The sequence below is a fragment of the Leptosomus discolor genome, chromosome 3 (assembly GCF_034619465.1).
Source record: "Leptosomus discolor isolate bLepDis1 chromosome 3, bLepDis1.hap2, whole genome shotgun sequence".
Classification (NCBI taxonomy): domain Eukaryota; kingdom Metazoa; phylum Chordata; class Aves; order Leptosomiformes; family Leptosomidae; genus Leptosomus; species Leptosomus discolor.
Genome location: NC_141393.1, coordinates 43525592 through 43543521, shown reverse-complemented (window position 1 = coordinate 43543521; position 17930 = coordinate 43525592). Strand labels below are relative to the sequence as shown.

The 17930-nt window shown below is 47.2% G+C and overlaps 1 protein-coding gene across 1 annotated transcript; it reads right to left on the bottom strand.

Annotated features, from left to right (window-relative positions):
* Positions 1–3443: 3443 nt before the first annotated feature.
* On the bottom strand, positions 3444–7810 carry RHOV (ras homolog family member V). Its single transcript, XM_086463600.1, has 3 exons — positions 7615–7810; positions 4227–4285; positions 3444–3884 (listed from the first exon to the last, which is right to left on the bottom strand). Exons 1-3 carry the CDS (start codon positions 7808–7810, stop codon positions 3444–3446), a joined length of 696 nt encoding a protein of 231 aa, XP_086319726.1.
* Positions 7811–17930: the final 10120 nt, after the last annotated feature.

Here is a 17930-nt window from a genome sequence, read left to right as displayed (position 1 = left end):
GATTCACCCCCACCCCCAGGAGCTCAGCTTTGTTCACAGGTTTCAGGGAGTTTTAGGGTGCTTATTGTACACAGGACAGGATATGGCTCAGTGGGATGACTCACTCCCCATAAAGTTAATTCACACTTTGCTGCTATTTCCATTCACAGGTTCTTCTGTAAGCTTTAATGCCGGGAAGCTGCAAAGCTGGTAGCCGACTCCAAATAATCCCACAGGTCACTTTACATCTAGCAAACAGCAGACTGTGGGAAAGAAGCATTATCTCAGACTGTGTCAAAAAAAAAGAAACAAGTTCCCAAATCATGTTTTATCAGTAGTAATTTCTTATTCCCTTCTAGTTTTTGACTCACATTTGCTCATTACCTGTGCTACACTGTGGTTTCTGTCCATTTTCTTTCCTACCTCCCTGCTGAACTTAGCCTCACTTCCCAGCCCTCTGCCTTTGGAGCAGATACGGGGCCCCAGCTGTGGACAGGTAGGAGCTCTGACCTACCTGGGATGCTGATGATAAGCCTAAAAGGATGAATCCTGGGAGCTATCTTGGATAGACCCTTTGTGTCCTACGTGGCACGGACAAAATTTTTCAGCACTTGAGCAGTGTTTAACTACCAAGGCAAGGCAAATAAAGCTGGTCGCTAAATTACCCCACCAGCCTAATGACAGAGCAGCATGTTGTTATTAAGGCTCCAAATGCAAGACCTACACAGGCTTGTCTCAGTGAGGGCTGTGATGGCCTCCTGACTGGTCCCTGGATGGTGGCTTCTGGGGAGAGGCACTGAAAGCCTTGAATGTTTGCTACTTCCTCCTCAGCAGCCTCCACCCTGAGCAGCTGCTGAAGGAGAGGGAAATCAACTGAGGCAACAGAAGGATCTTGGAAGGTTTCAGCTACAAGGGGATTTTTACCATTGCCAAAGGAGAAGTGAGGCAATTTCCCTCTTATACTATAGTCAGTAAAATAGAGTAACTCCTCCACCACCTTAAAGCCCAGCATATTTTGCACTGACAAAATTACAAACACAAACTGCAGACATTCAAAAAAAAATTTATTTGAAAAAAATATTAGACACAATCACAGAAGAAGAAAGCAGCTCTCAATACAGTTTCTTTTCCAGAATGAAATAATCCCTGTTTCATACCAGGCTACTGCAGGACAACCCTTGCTGTCCTCAGCAGGAGGGAGGCTGGTGTTCTTTCCACCTGTGGGTTTGCTCCATAGGGGTATGGCATGGTCCTTAGCAGGTCACACCACAGCCCTCAGTCCCACAGGATAAAGAAATGCATAAAGACCCAACAGACAAACTGAACTAGTGATACAGCAAAGGTGCCTCTACAGGTAGGAAATACACGCAGGGATGCACTGCTGAGTGAGAGCTTTGTTCAGGAAGTGGTGTCCTCCCTAGAGGCATGTAGGACATGTCACTCCTAGCTACTGCCTCTCTACTTGACATCTCTTAGGACTCCTCACTGGACCCAGATGGCATTTCAGATGGGGGAGTCCTTTAAACGTTCAGCTCATTTTGACACACCATCTTTTTGAGGTCTCTAAGCCTTACCCTACAAGCAGCTCCAAGGTAGTGGGAGCTTTTGCAAGAAGACCTGCCCACCTCTTTCATACTATGATACTGCCTGGGGAGACAGCAGGTTTGTCTTGCATCCTGGGGACTACACGAGCTGCACCACAAAGAGATGGTTGTGAGAGAGGTTTGTAGGTATTTGTTTGGATCCAGAGCCACACTGCTTTACTTGTATTTGGTTTTTTTACAGGCCCACTAGCTCAGGTATGCTTGCTTTTGGTGCAGGGCAAACAATCCACAGTTATATCCCCTTCTGTCACATTACTCCAGAGTGTCCCCAAAGTGATGGACCATGGCCAGATGCAGAGAACCCCCGAGTATCAAAAGCATTGCTTGACAGACCTGCTGTGCTCTCTGCTACGTACACCAGAATGAAATGTCTCTGTGAAAGAGGTTTTAGAAATTGATGCAAGTTCTGTAATAAAATATGAGTAGACTCACCAGGAAATTAATCTCCTGAGAAAGAGGTGAGAGGGGAACAGAGCAAACATAGTGAATATTTTTGTCTGGCAGGAACTTCATGGATTTCCTTTGCTTTTGATTTCAGCAGATCAAGCAGTGACATTTAAGAAAAGGAAGCACAACAGAAAGAAGCCCTGAGCCCTCTGTTCCTGTTCTGCAGCCTGAGGAAGAACAGTACAAGGTAAATTCCATTTTCCTGCATAGATCTGAAACTGAGTATTTTACTGACCAAGAGTCTCTCTCACTCACTACAACCCTCTCCTTTTGATTCAGAACTTAATGTATGGACAATATTACTTTGAAATTGAGATCACTAGCAAACTTTCCAGGTCCCTAGAAGATTCCCTGAATATTAGCATCTCAACTAAGTAGAATCACAGCTTTCATTTAACAATGTTCATTCTTCTTTCCTTCTCCATCTCCCTTTCTTCCTTCTATCACTCTTTTTCCTTTTTATTCCCTTCCTTTTCTTCCTTCTCTCTTCTCCTTTCATTACATGCATGGCTCTCCATCTACATTTCACCCCTTGGTAGTATTACAAACCCTTCTCTGACAGTTTCATCTCTGCTAGACATAGACACTCATTGCTGTTCCTCACCTGTTCTTCATCTCAAAACACCACACACACACACAAAAGGCCTTTCAAAATAGGTCCCCAAGTTCTCGACTGCCTCTTCAGATAGGACTAAAGCACTGGCACCCACTGGACAACAGAGTTCTCTCAGAGAACATTTTGCTTAAAGAACTACTGTAGCTCCCAGTGCATTTTTTTTCTTCAGCCTGCTAATGGCCTTCAAAAAAAAAGGAAAAACCTTCTCAAGGGTACTCACAGTACAGGGCCTTTAAGAAAGAGCGATGCTTTTTCATAACCAAGTGACTTCTACCTATTTTGGCAAGCAGAATCAGGCAGGAACCCAAATCTCGTGTTACAAAATCAGCAGCCCATGTCTGACCACATTGCAGTTGCCTGTAACTGCCCCTTCCCACTCTCTGCCAAGCCTGTAAATCAGCCAAAACATAGGCAGACTTCCAAAGTCCCTCACGTTTATTATGCTGCTTCAGGACTCCAAAAGCATGTTAGCTTCAGACAGAAAACTGGTCATTTTGAACAATGTAAGTAACCTGCCCATTCTGGGTCTTGGTGTATTCAAGGCTCCCATTAGTCTGGGACACTACAGACATGTCCGGCAGGTACTTACAGCTGCCTGGACCATTCCACATCCCAGCACAATGGAAATCCAGTTCATGTCTCCTAGGCATCTGATAATGTAACCCAGCAAAAGCCAGGTTTCCAAGCCCAGCAGCTTATCATACCCTCCTCGCTGGGGCCATAGAAGCAGTCACTCCAAGAAGGCGCAGAGCCAATAGTGGCATCGGGTGTTTCTTTTCCCCCCCATCAATGCAGCTTCAGACGAAGCAAAAGAACTTCTTCCAGCGGCACTTGGAGAGAGTTTTGATGCCTTTGGCAGTCATCTTCTTTTCCTGCCGTGCTTTGTGCTCAACACCGCTGACAATGGCCATGTCGAAAACTTCTTTGAGGTTCTTCTGGGTCAGTGCTGAGCATTCCAGGTAGGCTTCAGCCCGGATTTTGTCAGCTAGACCTTCTGCCTGAGGCCGGGGCACAGGCTTCACATGGTAGCGATCCAGGCTGATAAGGACATTGACATCATCCCGCAAGTCTGCCTGTGTCCCCACTAGCAGCACTGGTGCCCGGGGATTGTGAGTTCGTATCTCAGGGATCCATTTCTCAGTTATATTTTGGAAGGAGCTTGGATTTACCACGCTGAAGCAGACAAGGAAGACGTCGGTGTCAGGGTAACAAAGCGAGCGCAAACAGTCAAAGTCCTCCTGTAAAAAATGGAGGGGGTTGGGGGGGGGGGGGGGAAAGTCTTCACTGGGCTGATCTCCTAACAGCATGATGCTGCAGTGGCTTTTTCACACACTAACTAGGACAGCAACACCCTCAGAGGCAGGGCATCGTGCTGATTTGGTGGCCATGCTACAGTTCAGACACAAGTTTCAGAGCTGAGGGAGTCTGTCATTCACCCGTCTGACTGCTGTACCAGCAAATGGCTTATGCTGGACTAGTACATTTCCTTCCTTCTCAGTTAAACACTGCCTTCCTCAAAAGCCTACAAACAGTCCCTGTCCCACAAGACCAGACCTGACAGCTGCTTTGATAGAGCTTACCTGTCCAGCGGTGTCCCACAGCTGGATCCGGACTGGGGCTCCATCCACCAGGACCTGCACTGTAGCAGAAAGAGAATAATGAGTCTAAGGGAGTTGCCCAGCATACACACGCACACTCATACAGGCTTTTCCCTAGAGCACTCTGGTTTGTATCTCACTGAAGTCCCTCAAGTCTGTCCTCCTTGCTGAGCATCTCCCAAACCTCACCAAAACAGCTGAAGCTTGCACTGTGAACATTAAGGGACCTGCAACAGACTTTCTGATTTGGTTAGCCCTCAGGTGTTTTGGGCTCTTCTCCAGTATTTTGAAAGAATAGTTCCATATTACTGGACAACTGTTTCTCCAGAGAAAAAGAGCCCTTAGCCAAACGGTGCCCTGAGAACAACTTGTTCTTCTTCTACAACCCAAGAAAGCAGATAAGGACAAACACAAATGAGAACTTCAGCAACTTGCTCCTAGCTTCTTGATCAAGGGTGGAAGTTCAAATCAGTCTCCATTAAACAAGCTATTGGAGATTTTTCCCATCCGGGACAGAAATATAGCCTTTTTTTAAAAAAATAAAAATAATAATTAAAAAAAAAAGTGTTTCTGTGAGTGTCCTAGCTAAGGAAAAACCCAACTTTGAAATAAAGAAGCTATTAAGGAAACAGTGATGAGTGAAATCCCCTTCAGAGACTATCCACACACTCAAAAACTGCTGAGTTACACATGTAAGGTCTGCTCCCATTTCACTCCCTAATCACAGTAAGCCTTCATGTGGTATCAGCTGACTCAGACTGAGGGCTGGCAGGACCTCTGATGGAAATCTGGAATGAAACTGTTAGATGTTTTAAGTGCACAGACACCACAGGGACTAGCTAGGAACCGAGGAAAAGGAGAAAGGGGTTGGGTGAACTGGAAATCACTTGGAAGTCCTGACAACATGGATGGGGCTGTGCTCTGGTGAACAGAGGCAGACATCCTGGCTAGGGTGACAATGGCTGGCACTTGACATGAGCTAGCTAAACTCCCTTGCTGTGCCTGGGGAGGAGGCTTTATTGTCCCTTTTGTTAAAAAACCAACCAACCAACCAACAAACCCCCAAACAGAAGCAGCATCAAGCTTTTGTGATTCTTGAAGTAATTAGCCAGGTGAGAAAAGTGATAGAAACAACTTGGAGAGTTTAACACAAGTTCTTAGAGGAGAGCACTCCTCTCCCTGAAAGCAGTCTGGGGAGTAAGAGAGAAATACAGACAAAAGATGAACTGAAGTTTGGTGGGAGACTGAGACCGAAGGAAAAATGAAGGGGTGGGTGCACCCACCACAGTGCCACTCCTCGCAGCATAGCTGAAAGTCATTGCTTCCTTGTGACTGGGAAACAGTTGGGTTGTTACCATATCTTTGCCCCAGAGCAGGAAGAGAAACCTGTTCCTGATCAAAGAACCTGCTAGATCCTGACTTGATATTCAAGGCACTGGGCATTTGCCTTTCCAGTATTTGGTTTCTTCTGTCTCCCAAGTGCCTTGAGAGAAGGAATTAGCATCTCAGAGATATTTACAATCTTCAGAAGAAAGACACCACATATATTACCTGCTGCTCCAGTGCTTGCACAAGGTTTTTTTTTTTGTATCTGCTGCTAGCCTAAGCTACGCTAGCAACTCTGCGACAGCCCTCCAAATACCACCCTCACAAGGTCCACACCCTCAAGATGAGGCTGGATTTTGGTACAATAGCGAAAGGGCCGGCAGAACAGGATAGCCTGGTGGAGAAAGGTCACTGGGTACACGTTTCACTCAAGGCTCCTCTACCTGGCAGTGACACCCAGCACCCAGTACAGGAGGTAGCACTCACAGAAGTGCGTCTGGGTCACAGTCCCAGAGACGTTCCCCTGATAATGCAATACTTTCTCCTATCTTGTTTTTGGTATTACAGTCCATTGACCAGAATTAGGGTTAGGATGTAAACTGTGAAGCTCAGTTCTGCTGGCAGTTTCAACTCAAGTATTCCCCAAGAGAGGAGAAAATTGGGCTGAAATTTCTGAGCAGATCTTGAACTGTACTTTGCAAAGCCAGGGAGGGACCTTCTTCAAGTTTATCCAGGTTAAGAGTAGGGATGGGAAGGGAAACTTCTCTTTTCTCCCATTTCCTCCCAAGAAGCAGAAAGTGAACTTCAGAAGACCTGGTTTTAATGTTTCTGATTTCTATCAGGTGCAAATGCTATGCACTTCTGGAAGTCAGGTCAGTACTTGGGCATTCAGAGTGGGGCTAAATCCATGTGTGGCTATCTTCAAACTACTCACTGCTAATTGCAGAGTCTCTGAATTCATACTGCCTTCACCTTTCTGGATCATTTTACTATGAATTTGCCCTTTTCAAAAACGTGGAGGCTAGTAACTGTGGTAATTTCAAGCCTCTCTTAGCCCAAACCATACACATCAGTGTAAAGGGAGCAGAGAGAGCAGTAATCTTTCTCTTGGAGGATTCGAGGGCTCCTTACATCTGTTCCCAAAGGGCTGCTGGACCCTGAACAGCAGCATATTTCCAGTTCATTTCCTTCAAGTGACAGTAGAAGAGTTTGGAGAGGGTCAGATCAAATCAACAATTCCCAGTGTAAGAGTGAGCAACTGGGGGGGCATTAAGAAAAACAAAATGCTCCCTCTAAGAACCCCCGAGACTATGACACATTAGAAGTCTCATTCCTGGTCTGACTCGAGCCCATCTCTAATCAACCAACGTATGCTGTCTTGTACTGTTGTGTTTCTTCATATCAGATGAAGATCAGGAATCTTTCCAAGGCCTTTGTACTTTCCTGGGGTTTATGTTAGAAACTGGAGCCCAAAAGAAGATGACTGGAGAATAAGAACAAAGATGGCATTTACAAATTGGAAACTAATGCAAGCTCATCAGCTGACAAGGAAAGCAACTCTAGCCAGACTTACAAAGCTCTTCAACTTTTTGTCAGCCTCTGTTCAATGCTAAGTTCAGCGGACGCGTGGGGAAAAGCATGTTTTTGCCGAATATCAGTTGAAGCTAGGAAGCCTACAGTCCAATGCTGTGATAGTTCTGAAGCTAAAGCCCAGCAGCAACAACAACAGAAAATTAAGTCCCCTTCTATCTAGTCATAGTAACACCACAAACCCAGGAAGGTGCCCAATTTCGTAGAACTCGCCAGCCAACCTGACCCACGCCCCGTTGACACAGAACGCTGCAAAACGCACAACTTCTACCTGCTGAACTTCACTGAACGCCCAAGGGACTCCGAAAACGCCCGTGGGCTTTGCGCCCCCGTTCACCCTGCACCCCCAGACCGCCCCGGTGCGCAGCCCCGGCGGCAGCCCCGCCCGCCGGGACCACCCTCCGCCGCCCCCCTCAGCCGGCCGGGGCACCGCGGAGCCCGGGGGAGCGCCTACCGGAGAAGGTGTCGAGGGCGGTGGGCTGGTACTCGTCGGGGTACCCGTTGGTGGTGTAGCTGACGACCAGGCTGGTCTTGCCCACGGCGCCATCGCCCACCAGCACGCACTTGATGCCCAGCTCCGGGCCGCTGCCCCGGGGCGGGCTGTGTCTCCGCAGGGCGGGCGAGTAGTCCAGGAGCTCCTGGGGGGGCATGGCACCGGCACTAGCACCGGGGGCTCGGCGGGGCTCAGCGCGGAGAGCGCCGCGGCGGGGCCGCTGCCATACCCGGGCGGACGGGCTGCTGTCGGGGCTGGGCGCTGCCGTCCGGAGCCACCCTCTCCAGCTCGCCTAGCACCGCTCCTCATCGCTACACCTGCCGCCCTCCGACCAAAACCGGCCTCCATTTCCCTAGTCCCGCCCCGGCCCGCCCCGCCGGGAGGGCGGCCCGGCTCCACCGTCTCCTCCCGCCCCCGTCCCGGTGCCGCTTCCCCCCCACTCCGCCGCGGTGGTCCCCGAGCAGCGCTTGCCCTCGGGGTTTCGGTAGGACCCGAGTGCCCCAGCGTGCTCCCTTTTGTGCGCACACAGGGGAAAGCCGCCGTCCCCCCACACCCCCTTTTCTTTTCAAAAGAAGCCGCGCTGATGCACTGATTTCCATCGACCAGCAGCCTCACCTGCAGCATCTGTGATTTCTGGCTTGACAGGCATAAAATCAACAGTGCCGGTCAAATATTGTGAGGGACAATAGACTTAAATACATCGCATTTGTTAAATAGGTGGTTGCTGTTACCGAGTTCCCCTGACCCAGCCAAGCTGTTGCTACACGCCAGCAAAAGCCACAAAGCGTATTTTCCCAGCTGTGCACGCACGTGTAGGTGTTCCCAGTCCACTGCCTTTTTTCATATTCACCTCCAGTAGCTCACAGACTACACTGTGCCCTTGGCAGCTGAGAAGATGGCTCCATCCCTGCCCTGGGGAGCTCACTGTCTAAAGAACTATGACTAAACAAACAGAAGAGTGAGAGCACACCGCTTAAAAGAAGAGATGTGGCCACACTATCTCAGCAACCATTGCACTCCAGTGTAACACCACCAAGTGACTGAAAACACTGGAGAGAAAGTATTAATACATGCAATACCTAGTATTGTAATGTCAGCTTTGAAAGTGGAGCTGTTTCTTACTGGAGGAGCTAAACTCCAGCTGTTGACGAATGCCACCAGTTTAGTTACATGGTGTCCTTCATTGTGCTCTCTGCAAGGGAGACCTGTCTGCACTAGGCAGGTTCGTGCTGCAAGGAGCCATTGATCAGCAGTTCCTGAGCTTGTGTCTCACTGCGGTTTGCATCCACGCTGAGAAGCTACTCAGATGTTTCACCTATATTAATGCAAACTTGAGAAGACATCTTTAAGTCAGGCACAGTCTAAAATGCTTTTCCCTGTGGTTGACAGAAGGCCACAAGCACTGCAACGCCTCAGGCTCAAAAGTCTTGGCTGGACAAAGCATGTCCACTCTTTCGAGAGAGCCCAAAATCTTCCTTGGAAGAGCAAGAAGGCTTTTTCTCTGCAGTTTTCTCTAGCAGTTTGCTTTATTCAACCTCTTCTGTGTTTCTACTAGCACAACCTTAAATTCCTATAGCTACAAAAAAATGAGGACAGTATTATAAACCAGGCTGCTGCTAAAACATGTGGCACATAGTCTTGCTACAGTGAGTGGCTGCTAACTCAAGTGATTGGCTTGCATTAGACCATCTTTTTCCAGTGCCACACTCTCAGTTCTAGTTCAGAGCCAGGTGGCAGCTGAACAGCCCCAGAAGAGGCAGAAAGCGCTGGGACAGGCGATACTCCGTAATGTGCGAGGTGTGGCTGTGCCTCCGACGGGACTGGCAAGGACACGCCACGCTGCAGCCGGGGCAGGCAGCACAGCACGTGAAGATCTTGCAGAAGTTTTTCAGTGCATTTCAGGCATGGGCTGACATTCTGTGAACTATGACATTTCCATTTAATTGGAAGACATGAATGTAAATGAGGGATTATTCACCAAATTTTTCACTGTTAGCAAGTGTTAGCAGTAGCAGGGGTAAGGGATGAAGAGAAGCTGGCAGCTCTTGTTTCCTATATGCTGTTTACCTAGGAATGGATGTCCCTTAAGAAGATACGACTGTTCGCCCACTCCAAGGATTTAATTCCTTTTTCTCTCATGCCTTTCCTAAAATCTCTTCTTTCTATGACTATGTTCTTTTTTCCTTGCAGTTTCTGACAGCTGTTGGTTGATACACACACTTAACTTGTGGATGAGCTTAAGTGATTTTTAATCTATATTTAAACAAAGCAATTAAGCAAACAGGGCAGCTCCCACGGGTTCATTTCTTAGGTCTTGCCTTGCTCCTGACAGCTAACAGAAGACGTAGGTTTAGTTTCACAACACAGAGAGCAGTCAGACATTTTGGTTTTGCAAGATTTTTGTACAGTTTTGGATTTTTGCAGTGAAAGTCTGTCCCATTCCTACAAGCTGCTGAACGAACAGCCACCGGGACAGGCTCTGAACAAGTAGGCAGCAGGTACAGCAGGAGAGCCCAACCACGCGCTGCCTCCCCAATGTGCTCCTCTGCCAAGATCAGCTCTCTGGCTGAGTGGGAAATACACAGTCTGCAAGGCTGTGTTTGGCCTCTCTCCCGGGATTTATAATTAGTACCAATTATGATGGTATTCCTCATGATGTGGATTCCCATCCGCTGAGAATTAAGTACAGAAGATCAAGCTCTTTTCAGGCAGACCAAATACAGATTTCAGGTACTGTTAGCATTCAGCCATTATCTAGCTGGGCTGCACTATCATCTGTAGCTTCTTAAACAGAAAAGCTGCTCCATTAGAGAACACAGTGATTTACGGTGGAAATCAATTTATGTATTTAGGCAGTGTGTGATTGTCACCACCGAACAAACTTTATACATCTGTACAAAGTCATGTTATTAAAAAAGCACAGTTATTCAGAGGAAGACACTTCCTCCTCTGCCCGTTTCTACTAATTATAGCCACCTTTCCCACTGGAGCTGTGGCAGGAGAAGTCCACCTAGGGACTAAGTTAAAAACAGTAACTAAACCAGTTTGGTTGAGGAAGAAACCGGGGCTTGTCCCTTCTGGTGCAGGCAAAGCTATGGATGAGCTCCACCTATTCCATATAATTTCCCCTCTGAAGTGCAGAGTTACAATACTGGGAAATGGCGATGCTGGGATTTTTTGCAGTTAGTGGTCCTGACTTTTACTGCCTCCTGAGCAATACTGCACCTCGGACAACATCATGTTCTGCCTCTCTGGCTGATCTCATTTGTAGCTTCATAATTATGTGTGGCCACAGATCAATTTGCCTGAAAGTCACAGAGTGGGAGCCACTATCATAGCCTTTTGCAAAGCCTACCAAACTACTCACGTTGCTTCAAAAAACACATTGCATGTTTTGGGAGTTGGCAGACCTCAGTTTTAAAAATAGCAGGGCTCTCTTCTTATCAAGGGAGAGAGAAAAATTTATCCGCCACTCTTAACACAGTAGTGAGCAAACCTGGCCTTCAGCTTTACCTGCGTTTGCACAAGTGGGCTGCGTATGTCAATACACTCCCTTTGCAAACGATGCCCTTGGATCACATGTCTGAATCTTTCACAGTGCTACGTGTGAGGAAACACGAAACAATGAGAAATGGGGGGATGATGAGAACAGGTGACAATGCCATCGTGCACCAGGCAGGTGGGTGGGGGTCTAGATTGAGGGAGGGGCTAAACTGGAGTGCAGGTGCCAGAGCAAAGCGGATCCATAATGGCAAAAGATAAGCTGAAGAAGTGAAGATATTGCTGCTGCCCAGCCGGTCGCCTTCATAATCGCAAGCAATGAGGCAACCAGTGCTGAGTCACCCAGCATTTTGTCATGCACCTGAGTGTGCATCCTCCCTGGGAAAAATCGAGTGTAATCACCACTTAAAAGAAGTGACAGACAAAAGGGTGAAGACAGGAGCCTGAGTTTGGTTTTCCCTTGCGGTGTGCCTCGTCTAGTCACTGCAACCTGTAGGAAGTGATGTCAAATGCTTCTTTGTATAATTTTCTATCAACCTTGCAGAGGCAGATATAGCCACAACTCCCAAGTCAGTGGAAAATCAGGCTTTGGCTACTCACGGAAAAATTACTACATCTGAAATCAAAGGAAGAAAGATCCTAGTGTTTGCTTGCACATGTAGAGCTCTTGATTGATAGGAGCTCCATATTTTTCTGAGTCCACAGCAATAAAAATACTTTACAATTCTACAGCAGCTAAGGGGTACTTCTGGTGTGCACGGGAGATGTGTGATTCTGAAATGCCTTTGAGGAAAATAAAATAAAAATGGAGAGAAACAAGGTGAGAATACAGATCCCACTATCCTGTCCTCAGAACGACTTTATTGCTTCTTAGAAATAAAAGCAATGCCATGGGGGATGCACAGAGATGTTCTGGTTCATTTGTTCCCTGCCCCTCTACTTAAATGTGGAGACGAAGAGCTACAACAACAATATTATACTACATTTTAAGGTTACAGAATAATAAGTTTAAATGAAATGACAATGCCACTAGCTTCAAAAATATTTTCTATGTTCAAAGGAAAGATAAATACCCATACCGTACTCAGCCCCTTTCTCAAAGACAAAACCATCTCCTATCTGACTTGCACAGCATCGAGTCCTACCTCTCAGATGTTCTACAAATAATTTAGAAGTATGTTGCCATCTGCTGGAGAAAGTACATCTTTTAATAAATCAACAGATAAATGTGAAAAAGTGGGCAAGGGTTAAGGCACTCAAAGCCCTTTCTTTAAATCTGAAACACAAACAGCAAACTTCAGACTAAGGATGGGCTGGGAGACAATGCTCTCAGCTTAATTTAATTATGTCAATCAATTAGACACTTCACGCAAAAAGAGGAGTTAACACTTAACTGGAAGGGGTGAGGTAGTTAGCAAGAAGGAGGTGATAAGGTTCATATGCCCCATGTGAAACAGGGAAAGATAGGCGGTTAACACCAAACAGTGAGGGGCTGGGTTGAAGAAGCATTGCTAGGAAACCCATAAAATGCTGTAAGACCACTGTCTCCACCAAGTTACCAGTTTCAGTTCTCACGCTTATCATTTATAGATCTTCCTTGAGGATCAGAACTGAGGGATTAGCCGCAGAGTGCTGGTGATGGGAAAAAACCTTCCTCACTGTAAAAGCACGTTTCTGTCTTTTCTTTCTGGTGCTTGTATGCTCACTCTAGGACTGAGGGGTTATGCCTGTAGAGTTTCCATGAGGGAGCTCGGTGTGCTTACTGAAGGGCAGCGAGCTCTGGAGTGCACGTGTAGCATCGACAGACTTTGATAGTTCACTTGTGGGAAAACTTCTTAAGGTGTCAGAGGGGCTCTGGTAAGCAGGTCTGCGACTGCTTGCTCCAGCATAATACGATTCCACCCAGCGTTTGTCGGTCTGCAGGAAGTTTGCTTCTGACAGAGTCTGGAGAGCTTGGGAGGCTGGTTAATGGTTAGAAGGTGGGCTCTGGCAAATTCATTTTGAGCTTTGATCTCTTCCAGTGTAAATTATAATTGTTGTATGGCTTCCCATGTAGGTTCCAGTTCAGGTTCTCATGGGTTACTGTGATACCCACGGGTACACAGACAAACACTTTCTTTTACTGTAGTGAATGTGTACATAGAATTCAAGTGGTCACTCAAAGACACTGTCTGTGTCACTGGGAAAGTGTCACTCTTAGGAGGTCTCTTGATCGGGTGGGAGACATAGGTGTCTGCAGCACTCTCCTCAAAGCAGGTACAGGGGTGTCTGAGTGCCTGACTGTATACTACTTCTTTGTTGGTACCTTATGGGGACTGTTGCATTTGGAGAAACACACCTATTTGCCTACGGCTTTTATGAATGCAGTGTATTTTTTATGTTGATCACAGTGAAGGAATATTCTACGCACAGTGAGGTGGAGTGATGATCAGTACCATGTCTGTAGTGGAAATGCACAAGGAATCCAGGGTTTAATTCAAATTATAATTGTGTCACTAGGTTATCTCAGGGGCAATTCAAGTCATTTAAATCTGAGCTGCCTTTGTTCCACCCTTACCTCTTTCCATGGCCACATCTTCCTGCCCTTTCTTCTGCACTAGCTCTCCTGTTTAGATCGTGGATCAGAGAGTCACCTGCCGCAGGGCGATGAACTGGCTCACTCTGCAATCATACATGCACTAACACTGGCACAAAGTGCGGGACAGACAGGGCAGCCAGGAATGACAGAGATAGTGTTGTGGAAGCCTGGATTTAGACAGGCTTAATCTACTTGGAATCTAGACCTTGGACACGGTATATATCTGTCAATGCCATTATCTAGAATCTGTTCCTCAAGGCAGCTAAAGAGATTAGCATGTCATACAGCATCTAGATATTGATAGCTGTGTCCAGAGCTTGGAGAAAATGTTAACTGGTTAAGCCAAAATTACTCTGTCACCACAGCCATACAAAAACAAGACCAGAATTCAGGTTTCCAATCCAAACATGTAACCAAAATCACTCAATTCTCTCCCACAAGTCCCTCTTATAGACTTATACCACTACTACAGATGAAATGTAATCATCTGATTTCCCATGCATTCCTGGTGAATCAAAGAGCTGATAAACCTTTTGCCTGCAATCCTTACTCTCCCCTTCTTTTCAGAATATGAAATCTGTGAATGCAGCACTGGGATATAATTACTGCACATGTTTGTAAATTAAATAGTCACAGCAGATGATAGTGCAGATGGATAGAGCAGGCTTGTGGGCCTGGATTAGCTTTAGGCTGATGTTTCATTTCCAAATAAGGTGAGAATCTGGCTTCCAACTTAACCACACTAAAATCAGACACAGCTTTCTCATGAGGTATCAGCCCTAACTGGCAATAGTATCTGTCAGAATGAGACCGAAGAATCTCTCCTATTTCTGGACCTGACAATGAAACAAAAAGCTTATAAAGATTATGTCCTGATCCAGGCTTTGAATGGAAACACGCCATAGAGCTGGACACTCAGAAATTTGTGCACAAATTTCAATATAGCCTAATATGCAGGTATATTTCAAGAAAGTTTATTTCCCCCTGTGGTGCGCTGGCCCTGGCTGGATGTGAGGTGCAAAGCCATTCTATCACTCCCCCTCCTCAGCTGAACAGGGGAGAGAATACATAACGAAAGGCTTATATGTTGAGATAAGGACAGGGAGATCACTCAGTGATTACCATCAGGGGAAAAACAGACTCGACTTGGGGAATAACTTAGTTTATTACCGATCAAATCAGAGAAGAATGATGAGAAATAACACCAAATCTTAAAAAACCCACCTTCCTCCCACCCCTCCCTTCTTCCAGACCTTAGCTTTATTCCCGATTTCTCTACCTCTTCCCCCCAAGTGGCGCAGGGGGACAGCGAATGGGGTTTGGGGTCAGTTCATCACACATTGTCTCTGCTGCTCCTTCCTCCTCAGGGCGAGGACTCCTCACACTCTTCCCCTGCTCCAGCCTGGGGTCCCTCTCACAGGAGACAGTCCTCCATGAACTTCTCCAGCGTGAGTCCTTCCCACAGGCTACAGTTCTTCACTAACTGCTCCAGTGTGGGTCCCTTCCATGGGGTGCAGTCCTTCAGGAACAGGCTGTTCCAGTGTGGGTCCCCCATGGGGCCACAAGTCCTACCAGCAAACCTGCTCCAGCCTGGGCTCCTTTGTCTCCACGAGTCCACAGGTCCTGCCAGGAGCCTGCTCCAGCGCAGGCTCTCCACAGGGTCACAGCCCCCTTTGGGCGCATTCACCTGCTCTGGTATGGGGTCCTTCACGGGCTGCAGGTGGATATCTGCTCCACCGTTAACCTCCATGGGCTGCAAGGGGACAGCCTGCCTCACCACAGTCTTCACCATAGGCTGCAGGGGAATTGCTGCTCTGGTGTCTGGAGCACCTCCTCCTTCTTCACTGACCCGGGTGACTGCAGAGTTGTTTCTCTCACATATTCTCACTCTTCTCTCTGGCTGCAATTGCTCCTGTGCAGTAACTTTCTTCCCTTCTTAAACACATTACCCCAGAGGCACTACCACCATCACTGATGGGCTCGGCCTTGGCCAGAGGTGGGTCTGTCTTGGAGCCATCTGGCATTGGCTGTATTGGACATAGGGGAAGCTTCTAGCAGCTTCTCACAGAAGCAACCCCTGTAATCTCCCACTACCAAAACACTACCATGCAAACCCATTACATCCCCTTACCAAATAACCCTTCAGTCTTCTACTGCTAAAAATGTGACTAAAAAAAGTATAAGCATCATTGTTGAAGGCAACAGAGGGAGACCTCATAGGAAATGAGGGGTCAAACTACTCACCCCTGTTGCATAAACACAAGCTGAAGCTGCAATCGATGCAGAGGAGAACCGCTTGGATGCTCCAGGAAACTAACTGCCTCCTCTTTTTAAGAGGAGAAAGGCAGAAACTTCTTGGTTCAGTAAATCCTAGACTTGGTACATCGGAACGAAGACTATGATTGGTGATAATTTTTGCAAAGGAAATTAACGCTCTAAAATGTCCTGTACCCTAAAGGACAGTGTTTGAACAAGAACAAAAGGATTCAGACTAGCCACAGCTTATGTTAGACTGGAAATTGGAGCCTGAAATCATGAGAGTAATCAGCATTTAGAACAGGTATGAGCTGGAGCAGTCAGGGGGAAAATACCCACACTTTCAGATACAGCTTGATAGGAACAGAGAAAGGACTATATGATGTGGTATCTACAAGAGTGGGAGAATGGATCCAATAGTCCAAGAAGTCCTTTCCTACCTCATTATCCTCAACCTAATGTAATTTGTGTGTACCTTTTGAGAAGCTGAAAGAGAACAGTTGCTGTTTACGATGATCAAGATGATGGGAGAGCAAAGGAATGTGGTTTTGTTGTTTTGGCTGAGAGCTGCCACATAAAGAGGATAAACAGCAGAGGCTGGGGCTGGGTCTTGGCCCCTGCCAGCGCTTGCAGGCAGGCTGAGTCAGGAAAAGCCATATTATGTTTGAGCAAAGGAGGCAGAGCTGACCCCACAGAGGGGTGCCACGGGAGCCTCCAGGAACCCAGATAGCGTGGGACCTGCAAATCTTGCTCAGCACTGGGAGAAGGCCTGAGGCTGAGCAATGCACACCACAGCCCTAGTTTATGGGATTGAGGCGTCCAGTAAAAGGGCTGAGAAAAAGGAGATGTGATTTCGTTTGTGCAAAGCCAAACCACATGCCACTGCTACTGGTGATGCTTCACTGCCACCTGAGGTGCAAGCTAAGTTTGGGAAGGCCTCCTCTGTCTTGTAATGGATCTCTCTGTGCTACAAACCACCCTGTACCCCATGGTACAACATTTCTCTGTTCCTTCCAAAAAGTATTGTGACGATCACATATATATACAGTATGTAGTATACATATAGCATATAAGTATACATCTGTATTCATTTTATATATGATGAGACCCCGAAGTGTTGTATAAGAGACTAGTCTCTTTGTTAATGCCATTGTTATAAATTCTACTAGTTTAAGCTAGAGGGTAAAGCTGTAAATAACAATTGTTGGCATATCAGAACAAAAGAAAAAACCAGGTTTTAAGTGCTATTGATACAGAAGCCAGGCCAACACACTTAAGTCTAGAAAGCTAGGACAAACTTCCAGAGCAAACCTAGCACAGTTCAAGGACAGCCTTATGCTGGATCCCCACATTCTGTGCCACAATCATTATTTTTGCAATAAAGCCAAGCTTTTACCACTCAGTACTACAGAAGAGTCACAGCACAGGAATTTTTACAGGAGGGTTCAAAACCAGCCAATTCCTGGTTGTAATCAGTAGAACCACTAGAAAACACTGTGTTTGCTGTAGCATCACAACTAAGCCATCCCAGTAAGGCACGCTCAGGGGATTGACCATGCACATGGCTGCACACAACAGGATGGCAGCAAGGAGACACTGTGGGCACCACACAGACGCACAGGGCCTGCCAGCCTTGCTGTGCCTACACGCACCCCAAGACCCAGAAGCAAGGGTATAGGCCGACCAGCCATCTTCAGAGTATCGTCAGGAACGTGAAGGCCCGGGCTGCAACTACAAGCGTAACTAACAGCCGCCAGGCCACTACAGGCCACCCTCACCCCGCCATTTTGAGGAGGGAGACCCTTCCCTGCCCTCAAGTAGGCTCCCGCCCCGCGCGCCGGGGGAGAGGGGCGGGGCCGAGGCGCAGGCGCAGTGTGCCGCCGGGCGGCCACGTGACGTGGGTCAGCTGAGCGTTGGCGGAAGCGGCCGGCACGGGCCTGGG